Source organism: Coregonus lavaretus (assembly GCF_964263955.1).
Source record: "Coregonus lavaretus genome assembly, chromosome: 9".
NCBI classification, from domain to species: domain Eukaryota; kingdom Metazoa; phylum Chordata; class Actinopteri; order Salmoniformes; family Salmonidae; genus Coregonus; species Coregonus lavaretus.
Window position 1 is genome coordinate 40,474,797 of NC_139996.1, and position 13,276 is coordinate 40,488,072.

The following is a 13,276-nucleotide window of genomic DNA, read 5'->3' on the forward strand; positions in this document are numbered from 1 at the left end:
ATTAATAGCACAATCGATTCTCCTCGTTAGCTATAAATAAATGAACACTGATATCAAATGAAAAATCATTATTATGAACGAAATATATCAACATATTTTGCCAAAGGACATTACAAGTTTTAAAAACGTATACAGTCTATTTATAGTTTATGTAACCTAAAATCAATAGTAATTTATATTAGGCTATCACATGTATTACTTGAATAGTGCCCTATAAACAAATAAAATAGCCAAGAGGGGTATTTTAATCTTTATTATAGGGTTATTTCACAACTTCAGATAATTATAAGAGGGCTGATAAGTTTTCGCAGTAGCTCAATAGCTTTGTCCCTTTGTGTGTATTTGTCCCTCTCTGAGGCAATGACAATCCCCGACCTCTGTTTTTCTTGATGTGATTTCCTTTTTCCCTTACCAAGGCTGGCTTTCTTTTCCTTTTCGGAACGCCGTCCCCTCCAATTCCCCTCCCTCATTACGTGTTGACCCGTCGGTCCTGCCTCCCTCTTTCCCCTCGTCTTTTTCTCTGCCTTCCAGGCTTCATGTCATACCACAGCTAATTCCTTAAATTCCAGCCCTCCTCGCGCTTCAAACGACTCAGGAAAGGCGAGACAAATAAATATGTTTATTTACAGAAATCTGACCCAAAAATTCCACTTGCGTGCTTGACCCAGCGGTGTTGTCTTTTGCTTGACTTTCAACAGGTACGTTTACAAAATATTCTATCTGTCTCTTTGTTTTGTAAGTGAACATACATCTGTGTTCTTTCATAAACCAATGCCTCTCATAAGTTGCTACCAAACTTTCTGTATCAGAGTTAGACAGGTCAGTGGTAGCCATACTACAGCTGGCTGCCGGTTTCATTGTTTCTAAAACGCTGTATGAGGTAAACATTCTTTACATTTCTGACATGTTTTGTCCAATTCCTAAATTTGTATCCCTGCACTGTACTTCCTGCGTTTCGGCCGGAACTTTTTAAAGGAAACTAATAACGTCATAGGCACGCAGTTAAACGTTAGCGCTCCTCTGGGTGATAGGCTACTGAAATTATAAAAGGAATAGATATAATGTTTACAAAATAGATATTTCAGTTGCATCATTTTAGAGAATATCAGTTGTCAGAAAATCTGAGAATGTTTCCGAAATAATAGACGTGAGTGAATTGTTTTATTATGCCAAATAATACAATAAAAAATACCAGTCTACTATTAATAATAACTATTTCTATGAATTACTTTTACTAATAATAACTACAGCTATTAATACTAATTTAGCACTTGAGCTATATTATCTTCAATAACTATATCTAGAGAGCAATTAAAACAATTACATGTGTATTATTATGTGATTATGATTGTTAATATGTATTTGTTATAGGCTAATGAAAGTAGTTCCCATGATCCTACACGTTAATATGTCTGTGAAAAGTCTGCATACCATACATTTACAGAATGCATGTGTCAACAAAGTCAACAAAATGTGGTTTACTGTGTATTGTCTGTGCCCAAGCAAAATGCAATTATATTAGGCATACGTTTTATATAGTTTTAAAACGTCCACATTTTCAAACAATTGTATTTCCGACTTGTTTATGATGTAGTGTACTTGTTATGCTGTTTTTGAGTCACCAATCCAACCACTGCTACCTGGCATATGTTGTGCGTAGGCAGTGATGACCGATCAGTACACACACACACACACACACACAGGGTTTGGTTTTGTAGTGGAGTCGATAAACTGTGTAGAGTCTAGTCATGGTGGTGCGGACAGGCTGTGTGAGGGAGTATTTTTGGTCCGGGTCCCAGAGCAGGGTTAGAGTGGTGTGTGTGATAGTCCATCCGGGGGCACTCCCCCGGGGCAAGGGAGGGTGTGTTCCACAGGAGCAATAGATGGAATGGGCCAGTGGCATGGAGAGGTAGGGGGCAAGCACACACCTGTTAGGGCACTCTCTTAAAACTACTGTATGACAGCCAAGGGTTAATTAATTTTCTCAACCCTTGCTCACTTCTTAGTTTTTCTGTCTTGGGGTCTCTGAGTGCACTGTCCTAGTCTGTTTTTAATTTACAAACTGTAGCCTACTAATGATGAGAGTGATTGCTAACTTGTCATTCTGTCTCTGTGTGTCAGTGTGTCCATATCATCATGTCTCTGCAATTGATCAAAACTCATAAGCACTGTGTGTGTGTATTTGCGTCTCTTTGGTGTATTTGCGTCTCTTTGTGTGTGTGTGTGTGTGTGTGTGTGTGTCTCTGTGTGTGTGAGTGAACATTTGTCTGTGTCTGTGAGTATATTGAGCTGCCCTGAGATTGGCCCTGTGCTGAGGAGACTATTATTCAGTGTGCTCATCCCACATAGCGAGCATTCCTCCTCCACTCACACGAGAAAGCAGAATAATGCCTTAGATTTTAGCCCTACAGAACAAAGAAATCCCCTGGCCTCCAAGCCCCAACAACCGGCGTCTACCAACAATCCTCCTCTCTAGTCTCTACATACATATGTCCAATAAGTCATTGGGCTGTATTAGTGTATATGTTTGATGGATCTCTTTGTAGGGTTAATCTTGGATTGAACTCATGCAGACCAGTCTCCCTCTTGACCCTGTACTCTATGTGATTATTATGAGGTATGACTTGAATATACTGTAGCACCCCCGTCTCTCCTGCCCCCCCATCCCCCCTCACCCCTAACCCTCTCTGGCGTTGAGGCCCCCTGCAGCCCCCCTTCAGTCCTACCCACCCCACAACACACTGAGTAGGCAGTGAGCACTGTGCCAGGGGCAAGGGGAAACTGATGCAGCTGTTGCCTCTTATGATTGGGGGTCAAAGGGTGGCGAGGGTGTGGGCAACGCTGCATAGTTTGTATAGGTGTGTGTAGTGTAGTCCTATGTGTATTTCTGGTATCTTAAGTGAAAGTATCAGTGTGTGCCTGTGTTTGTGTGTGAGTATGCATCTTTATGAGTGCATATCTTATTTGTTCCATACGTTTATGTGTGTGCATTTCTGTGAAGTACACATACCTGCTTCCTACGTGTGTGTGCGTCTGTGTGTGTGTGCATCTGTGTGTGTGTGTGTGCGTGTATGTGAGGGGATCTGCGCCCCCTGAGCGCAGCATCAGCCGGGAGATTATCCCGTTGAGTGGGCCCATGGGAGAGGAGCTGAGATGGGGGAGAGGGGGACTGTGGAAGGGACCACCTGATTTAAGGGGCTTATGTCAATTAACCCTGTTGGACACTTTGGCTGAGGAACCTAACCAGCATTCTAATGGTTTATGCCCCACAGCTCTCTCTACACTAAAACTTTCTCTTTCTTTTTCAGTGTTGGACTATTACATTGTAATTACAGTTGCACTCCAGGTTACTTTGTGAGCAAAGTAAATACATGTACTCTCTTTGAGCACAGCAAAGACCATTTCACCATAGACCCCTGATTTAAACCACAAAGACCATTTCACCATAGACCCCTCATTTTAAACAAAAATACAATTTCACCATAGACCCCTCATTTAAACCACAAAGACCATTTCACCATAGACCCCACATTTAAACCAAAAATACAATTTCACCATAGACCCCTCATTTAAACCACAAATACCATTTCACCATAGACCCCTCATTTAAAAACCACCAGAGCAAAGAAAGGGGCTCTACAGTCTACGTTTGCCCTCCTCAGTTGTTTTACATAGTGTTGTTAGGTGCATGTGTGTGAGCAGGGTTATCTGGCCAGCTCATTTACAGGAAGTCCATTGGAATGCCAGGGGGCTCAGAGGAAGAGAGGGTGGACTGGCTGGATGGAGATTGTTCCTCACTCAGACGTGACACTCAGTGACTCATCAGGACAACCCCTTCCCTCCTGTTTTTCCCTTTACACCCCTACAGCACACCACCAGGCAGCCCAGATACAACCAGGCAAATCACACATTATCATGACTAACCATGTCAATAGCCTTAAACGTCAATTGGCAACCCAGATTTGCCTCTAGAGGAAAACAAACAATGATAGAGACGGGCCTCACCCAGTGACCAGAGCAGGAAAAACTCCATTTTAATTCCAGGCAACAAAATAAGAATACTTTAGTACGCCACTGTACACCCTATCCACTCTAATACCTACATGCATCATATACCAAGTCACTGAATAATAGTTGTTACATTCGTGAAACTACATTCCTCTTCAATGTATGAAAAGGTTGTCACTCACGCCAAAGTTATTTTGATCTGGTTCTGTTGGCTGTTTTTATTTTCAGGAAATAAGATGAAATTCCTGTCCAAGAAATGATGCCTCGGGAGGGGACTCCATGAGCGAGAGCGTGTTCAAATGAGGCAGAGAACAAAACACTTTGCCTAAAGACGTCTAAGGACCCAAACTCCCTGTTGATAGCATGAAGAAGGGGATTGTGTGGGTGTGTGTCCACGAGCTTATGGCAAGGACCGAACACTCCTGGCAATATTTGGACTGAACATGAAGGACTTTGGAGGGTGTTGGGGTTTAGGAATCGGACCAAAAACATTCATATTGTCCCAGCCCCAAAGACACAGACCCATCAAGGAACGTCGTTCTCCATTGAGGTCTTATCATTCCTGAGTGTCTCTCTGTTGCCTCTATGTTGTTGAGAGCTTACTTATACATTACCCAGAAACCTAATGATCTATTCAGGTCACATGGTCAGCAAAAACTCCTGGCCCACCCTAGTCAATATGTGATCAGTACTGTACATCCAGCTTGAGTGTTAAAGTGTAATTGACTAGATAGAGAGTGCTGATTGAGCCTTAAAATAACCCTGATATGATCTCCTCCTTGATGTGTCTGTCCAACTCTCTCTCTCTCTCTCTCTCTCTCTCTCTCTCTCTCTCTCTCTCTCTCTCTCTCTCTCTCTCTCTCTCTCTCTCTCTCTCTCTCTCTCTCTCTCTCTCTCTCTCTCTCTCTCTCTCTCTCTCTCTCTCTCTCTCTCTCTCTCTCTCTCTCTCTCTCTCTCTCTCTCTCTCTCTCTCTCTCTCTCTCTCTCTCAATGGTGGTGTGGTGGAGATCCCAGTTGAATGTGTTTCCTGGTCTGTTGGCTTAGTGACTCCTCAGCCCTCTGCCTCGAGGTGCCACGCTGTTTGTTTTCATGGCTCCATAATTTAATTTTGGATCCGAGGTGCTTTTTCCAAGTAGGATTAGCAACTCCCCAGTGATGTGGTCTAAGATCTTATAGCCTACGCACGCACACTGCTCTTCATATGACTGCACTCTGACGTAGCGATCGCTTTTCTAGATAGATCACCTCCTTGGGCTGACATCAAATGATCTGAATATTGTTTGTGGTTTTTGTTTCATCTTAATTGATTGATGTTTGAACCTCTTTGAGGGAGATCTGGCAAGATTTTAGTCACAGACCTCACCTCACCTAAATATTGTGTATTTTGCTTCCTCAGGATCACCCTCCTCTGTCCTGTCCTTGGCCCCTGGAACGCACCCTCTACCCCCTACACCAACCCCCTTCCCCCCTCCTGGGTCTACCCCCCCTGCTCCTCCCACCCCAGCCCTGTCCTGTGGTCCCCCCGGCCCCCCACCACGTCTGCGGAGTGGGTGCCGGCCCCCTCCCCTGGGGGCACCAGTGAGGAGCTGAATGAGCCTCTGGACAAGCCTCTGGAGAACGATGCGGAGGGCGTGTGGAGCCCCGACATCGAGCAGAGCTTCCAGGAGGCCCTGGCCATCTACCCGCCCTGCGGACGCAGGAAGATCATCCTCTCCGATGAGGGAAAGATGTACGGTACGCCCCACCCTTTTCCATCTGTTCCCCGGTGTTATGTGATGACTCTGCTGTCCTCTCACTCTTATATGGACACACTGTCTCAGGCGCTGTCCCTTGATGTGCAATATATTTCCTTATTTCTGGTCATATTTGAACGGAGCGCTGTCCCTCACACATTTGTGTGACCTTTATGTACAAATACACATGCACACACCCAATCACTATCTTCATGTTTCAGAGCACTCTTGTTCAAACCACACAGCTGCCCATTTTTTAATGTAGTTCTGTCCTTGAGCTGTTCTTGTCTATTAATGTTCTGTATTATGTCATGTTTCATGTTTTGTGTGGACCCCAGGAAGAGTAGCTGCTGATTTTGCAACAGCTAATGGGGATCCTAATAAAATGCCAAAATACCAGACCTCTTCCCTCGTGGCTGAGTAGCGTGTGATGGCACGATTGATGTGTACCCTCTCCTCTCCATGTTGCTGCTCCCACTCTGATTGATACTTCACAGAATCTGCTTAACTTCCCTCCCTCTCTTTTAAGTGTTGTAGTCCAATGAAAAGTGAAGAACAAAAATGGAGAAGTTATACACTGAGTGTACAAAATATTAGGAACACCTGCTCTTTCCATGACAGACTGAACAGGTGAATCCAGGTGAAAGCTATAATCCCTTATTGATGTCACCTGTTAACACACTTCAATCAGTGTAGATGAAGGGAAGGAGACAGGTTAAAGAAGGATTTTTAAGACTTGAGAATATTGAGACATGGATTGTGTATGTGTGCCATTTATAGAGTGAATGGGCAAGACAAAATATTTTGAACGGGGTATTATAGTAGGTGCCAGGCACACCGGTTTGTGTCAAGAACTAAAACAATGCTGGGTTTTTCCGCTCAACAGTTTTTCCCGTGTGTATCAAGAATGGTCCACCATCCAAAGGACATCCAGCCAAGTTCACACAACTGTGGGAAGGATTGGAGTCAACATGGGCCAGCATCCCTGTGGAACGCTTTCGAAGAATTTAGGCTGTTCTGAGGGCAAAGGGGGGTGCAACTCAATATTAAGAAGGTGTTCCTAATGTTTTGTACACTCAGCGTATGTCGTGATGAGGTCAAATATTTAGGTAAGAAGTGTTTTGTGGCGCAGCGGTCTAAGGCTTGAAGCGTCGCTACAGACCCGGGTTCGATCCCAGGCTGTGTCACAACCGGCCGTGACCGGGAGTCACATAGGGAGCCGCACAATTGGCCCAGCGTCGTCCGGGTTAGGGGAGGGTTTTGGCCGGGGGTGCTTTACTTGGCTCATCGCGCTCTAGCGACTCCTTGTGGTGAGCCGGGCTCCTGCAGGCTGACTTCGGTCGTCAGTTGAACAGTGTTTCCTCCGACACATTGGTGCGGCTGGCTTCCGGGTTAAGCGGGCGGGTGTTAAGGAGCGCGGTTTGGCGGGTCATGTTTCGGAGGACGCATGACTCGACCTTCGCCTCTCCCGAGCCCATTGGGGAGTTGCAGCGATGAGACAAGATCGAAATTGGGGAGAAAAAAAGAGGTGAAATAAAAAAAGGCGTGTTTTGTAGACAAAGAAGGATTGTATTGTCTACCATAAAAATGCTAATAGTATAGAGTGCTTATAGACCCTTCAGAAAGTCATACAATGACTATAGGCCACACTATGTGTTGCTGATAGATGTCTGATAAAATATGGCTTGCTGATAGCTCGTCTGCTTGACTGTTTGATAACGGATCCGGATCACCGGTGGTGGAAAAGCGAGGGGCCCAAACAGAATAGATGGTTGTGTGCTTATCAGACGCGGTCTGCCATCGCCCCTGTCACTGCGCCAGCTCCTCTAGCCATTAGCCATTAGCCACACACTAGGCTAGGCTAGCTAGGCCCAGCGAGGTCACAGCCGTCCCCTGATCAACTCTAAACCCTTATAAAGCCTGCAATAATGGGGCAGAGGAGAGAGGGCAGGTGTCACATTCTGTGTCATGGGGAAAAGAGGGGGAGGGAAGGGTGGTGAGGGCTGGGGGTGGGCGCTGAGGTACCCCTTCCTCCCCATGGGGGTCAGGGGCGGGTGATGTGCACCAGGGAGCACGATGGCCCGTTAGGAATGGTATGCGTTTGGAGCCGGGGTTCAAGGCAGCTCTGCTGCAACCCTATACCAGAATAGACGTTTACCCTTTGAGTGGGAGGAATAAATAAACACCAAGGTAGCGGCGGTGTCTTGTGGGGCACTCGCGCTCTGCACCTGTCCCTGTTGTGTGTCTTTATGCCTCCCTCCTCTGTTCCCTGCTATTTCTGTCATTTACCAGCCCCTCATGCACTCTGTCCCCCTTCCACATCCCTCACACACGAACACACACACACCGTAGGCCCTGCCAGAGTCCCCCCTCCAGGTCTGTCCGTCAGTCTGTCAGTGGGTCTGGCTGCCTTTCAGCTAACCTCCAGCTGCTCCCCAAGTTCACCCCAGCCTCGCAGCATCGCGGCCAGCCCAGATTTACAACATGAGACAAGACTAAGCACGTAGCCCCCCCCCTTCCACCCCACCAGCTCTGTCAGGGTCACCGACAGCCCTTTTGACACTTTGCTACAACTCAACTAATTTCAACCTAAAGCTATGTGACTCATTCTCATGTTGAGGTTTTGAACAGAAGTAAATTGTTAGGCTACATTAAGTGAGAGGAAAACCTATGAAAATATGTCTATTTAAGATGTCTATGTAACAAGGTTCCTATAGGGAGAACTCAGGAATGTAGAGTATGTGTTGGATTTCCTCTCTACAACACAGACTGAGGTTCATTTCAGAGGCAACAACGCCATACTAAGATGGCAAACCGTTAATTGGATGGTATGTGTGTGAATCCTCTTCAATCCATTGTAAATTCTTATATTGAGAGGAATGTTTTTGTCTCATATTTCCTCATGCATTCCTGGCATTCTTCTCGTAATAGTCTGCAAAGCGCTGGCCATCATGCCTATTACACATTGAAGTTAGTAGCTCGCCTATTAAGACAGTGTCACGGATATTGTGCCGTTTGTTTGTGCGGCGGTCAGTCATTCGACATGCATTGCCAATGAAAACATTTACTATCTTCCATGGGTCCCTGTTGTGCTAGGCCCCATTGGATTTACGGCCGGTGTGTAAAGTAACAGGGATCCACCGGGTAGAATGGCTTTTCAGAGCCGGGATGACAAATGATGTGTGTTATAAAGGAGGAGAGAGGGACAGTTGGATAAGTGCTTTGTCCCAAGGTATAGGATACCCATATAGGCCGTATATGAAGTGGAAATGTGATCATGTTGGCTGTTTATTCACAGTGATTGGATAATCAGACATAACTCTTCTTGTAATCCCTTTTATTATTTACATAATCAAAAATTGTGTCTAGACTTATGCCTAATGCAAAAATAACTGACATTATCATATTTTGTTCAGTCATTATGTTCTTTCACACCTGCTCTCCCTCTATAACACCTATAGTGAAAATCTGTTTTCCCTGTCCTTCATTGCAAGGATTTTATTGCCTATAAACATGTTGATGTGTTTGTCTGTCTTGTGTACAAAGCCAAAGTGCCCTGCAAGCAGAGAGCAGCAGTTTTTTCTGTCAGCTCAACCCTCATTAATAACAGTGTGTGATGTAAAGGAAAGGCCCAATGGAAAGAAATAGTTATCCTCCTCACCCAGGTCCCAACTTTCCCAGTCAAGTGAGAGATTCACTGACAGAAGGCTGTGTGTGGCCAGTAGCCTTTTGATAAAGTGCTTGTGTGTTATGTTTTTTAGTCTTTGCAGCTGAGAGGACACAGAGTTCTCTGTACAGTCATCATATCATTGCTGAGTCTCCACAGTGTGTACTAGGGCAGTGGGGTCACTGTCTCCAGAGAGAGTACTTGAGAAGGAATGGCCAGGTCAGGGGGTTGCTGGGTAGTGAGTGGGTAGTGGCGTGTGTGTGAGGCTGTGAGTGGACACTGGCGGGGGTCACCTGAGCCCCCCTGAGGCTGGGGCGGTGCTCAGGGGGACAGCCCTCACATGGGAGGGTCCTGAGTCTAAACCAGACCCTGGCTGTAACCCTAGCCCCTGTCTTGACCTTCACTCTCACCTGTGATAGGATCCCCTAAGGGACTTTGAAGGAACCATCACTGCCTTTCTGCTAAGGTGCCTCTGGAATTCAGACATGGCTGTCTGCTTGGCTCTGACATGAATCTCATTATAGGGCCCTGATCGAGCGCTCTCTCCCATAAACTTATTCCAAGATCTAACATGACTGGATAAATAAAAGCTATGTAATGGAACCCCTTGCCCTTGCTTACACCTATCCAATGGTGGTAAGTCAGTGATTACTTTTAGGATATATTCAAACGGGAGGAGATGGGGAGAAATGATGTAACCAGTGGAGAGATGCATACTGTACTGTATGGCCAGGATTCACTTCAATCAAATGAAACTGACAGTAAACAGTCAGCTACTGCTGTTACCATGGTAACACCTCTGAATGAATCGCAATGCTATGTGGACGTACCTTTAAATCCTGTTTACATTACAGGGACTGCACGGTATCAGACAGTGTCAATGAGAGAGGGGTGAAATAGCAGAGTGGCTTCAGAGACAGGCCTGTTCGTCGGGAGTCTCCACGCCACTCTGCTCGGCTCACTATCCTATCGGAGGGGAAATCGCACCCTGCCAACACATTCCTGCGGCCTAAATGTGACTGTTGTTCTCGCCCACAGACAGAGAGGCACATGTGCTTGCGGAAGCCGTATGGCTGGAAGACGTGTGTTCAGAGAGGGGCTCGCTGTGTGTGTGTGTGTGTGTGTGCTCCCTGGCTGGCATGGTTGGCGGCCTCCTATCGATCCCATGGATTGCCACTGTTCAGAATAGATAGAGAGTAGATGTAAGAAGCTGAGTCCTCTGTTGTCGTCTGTGCTGGAGTCTGGGTTGGCTAGCCAGCCTGGGATGGCTATGTGCTAAGGTGTGAGTCGATGTCCTCTAGGCAGGGTCATGAGGGTGTGAGTGTTTGTGCACAAGGGTCAAAGGGTGTAGTTGCGTGCACTCACACACACAACCACACACACCCAACCCAGTACGCCTCCATGAGGCAGGTAGCATTAAAGGGAACAGATGCATGGCCGGTGCTGCAGCATGCAGGGCTGTCAGTGTGTTGGTATGTGAGGAATGCTCTGGGGAGGATAGAGCTCAGAGAGCAGGGTCGGCCGTTTAGGGCCAGAGAGGAACCCAGCCTTCTGAGAAGAGGCATATGTATGACAGGGAGGGAGGGGAGGGCTGCACCTTCACGTGACACAGCCTGCAACCATCACCAACCCCTCTGACCTTTCCCTGACCCCAACAAACAGAGCTGGAGGGGGACGGTGGGGAGAGGGTGAGAGGGAAAAGGGGCGAGGGGGAGACCAGCTCTCCCAGATGGTCCCAGAGCCGGACGAGTAGAGTATTGTTGTTGTGGTCGGTTACTGACTGCTCTTGAGAACTTACACAGGGTCCTTTGACCTGATCCCAGTCCCTGACGCTTTAACCTTAAACACTGAGAGAGAGCTACACAACTCAAACTGGCCTTGGACCAGTGGTTAAGGACATGCTGTGCCTGCAATGCAATGAGTAGACCGGGGTCAGGTTCTGTCTCTGTCTGTCACCCACTCTGGATCCTTCCCAGTGGACACGATCACACGATGATGACCTCATCATTGTGTGACTGACCGACTCCTTCTGTGATCTCGCACTTGTGTCTGAATATATTTAAATCATACCACCCGTCCATTTCTAGGAGTGGCAGGGACATCTGATATAAAGACCAGCCTCTTAACAGCTCATTAATGACTTGGTGTAATGGTCACAAATACAGTATGCTAATTTTGAATGGACTAGGAGGATGCCATGTGTGTACAGACTTTTTGTGACAGTATGTGAGCATAATGCTGAATCATGGCTCAAATTATTTATAAGCACAATGCCGAAAATCAAGATTCCACTCTCAATGAATGAAAGAGATCAATATCAATAGTTAAGGTGAAAAAAATTGTCAGAACTTTCGTAAGTTATTGAAAATAGTGTAAAAATATGTTTTTAAAAATAAAATTACAAATAAAATATTTAAAAGGTACGGTATCTGGAAGTCTTTCGTAACAACACAGCACTTACAAAGTTAGACGAAGATGGAACATAATGTAGTGGTTTCCTCCAGTCCATGTGGAGTGAAGTGTACTGTACTCGCATGTCTGTTACTTTTTAAGAAGCCTACATGTACTTTTACTAACAATGTGCTTTCTAAATGATTATCTACTGGTGGTATCTAGAGTAACTTGCAAGTTGCAACTGAATAATGGGAACTTAATATTAAAGTTGCCTTGTTCATTTGAGGTCAGGAAATAAGATAAAAGCTCTCTGCCTTCACCGTTATACCGTGTAGTCCATCACCTGACAAAACATCTCTACGGCATCCAGAAGTCACCCCAGTGACCTCACAAAAAGTATTCGCCTGCCTTAAGTCAGCGTCTGCAAAGTGCACAAGAAATGTGGTACACGTTTTTAATCCAAAGGGATTAAAGAAATATGTATTTAGATGCTTAAACAATCGGCGAGCGAGTGCACCTTCCGATAAACACTGAACACTTGAGCAGTTCCAGCACAGAAATTAAAATAAGATTGAGGGTGAATGAGTGCCGTGACTGGGCCTTGTGTGGAGGCAGACGGAGACTGAGAGAAGGGTTTAAATCCACAAAAGCCTGACACAAAGGGAGCCCTACAGCTCTGTGTGTGTGTGTGTGTGTGTGTGTGTGTGCATGTAAGCGCTCGTGTGTGTGAAGAGGTTAGCATCGCCCTTCTTCATTTTCCTCCTTTGTGAACATGTCTCCACTTACATTTTAGTCATTTAGCAGACGCTCTTATCCAGAGCGACTTACAGTTAGTGAGTGCATACATTTTCATACTGGCCCCCCCGGCCCCCCGTGGGAAACGAACCCACAACCTTGGCATTGCAAGCGCCATGCTCTACCAACTGAGCTACACGGGGCCACTTCACAGATAACCATCACCGCCAAATTCACCGCAATACCCTCTGATGCATACAGCTGCTACTTTCATAAGTCAGACGTTTGCCTGCAGTGGACTAGTCCCCTATTAAACTTGAATATTTTGAGAGATTGATTAGTAGGAAAGTTATGTCTGAACAAACACAGTCTGCTAGAACCTTATCCCCACCAGTGTGGCTCAGAGGAGGGCTGGAGAAACAATGTTTTGCATTCCACTCGGCGTATACGTCCCAAATGGCACCCTATTCCCTATATAGTGCACTACTGTTGACCAGGGCTTGTCAAAAGTGGTGCACTATATAGGGAGTATAGGGTGCCAATTGGGACGCAACCTGAATCTGATCACTTTTATCGCCTGCCAGTGTTCTGGGCTCCTTAGGGTTCGGGTTGCCTTTCCTCAACCCAACCGGGCGTTCTGATTGGTCAGTGGCGTAGGGCAGGGTTTTCTGACCCAAGCATCACTATGTGAGGAAAGTCTTACGCTGGTTGTTCCAGGTTGCGATGTGTGACTGATCTC

General features: G+C 46.1%; 1 protein-coding gene across 1 annotated transcript in view; it reads left to right on the top strand.

Annotated features, from left to right (window-relative positions):
* Positions 1-546: 546 nt before the first annotated feature.
* The window catches only part of LOC311135071 (transcriptional enhancer factor TEF-3-like), a 45,268-nt gene continuing 32,538 nt past the window's right edge, over positions 547-13,276 (top strand). Inside the window, exons 1-2 of the mRNA XM_084168941.1 lie at positions 547-698; positions 5,405-5,742. Coding sequence (XP_084025067.1) covers positions 5,736-5,742 — 7 coding nt within the window. The 5' untranslated portion in view covers positions 547-698; positions 5,405-5,735. The remainder of the gene's footprint in view (positions 699-5,404; positions 5,743-13,276) is intronic.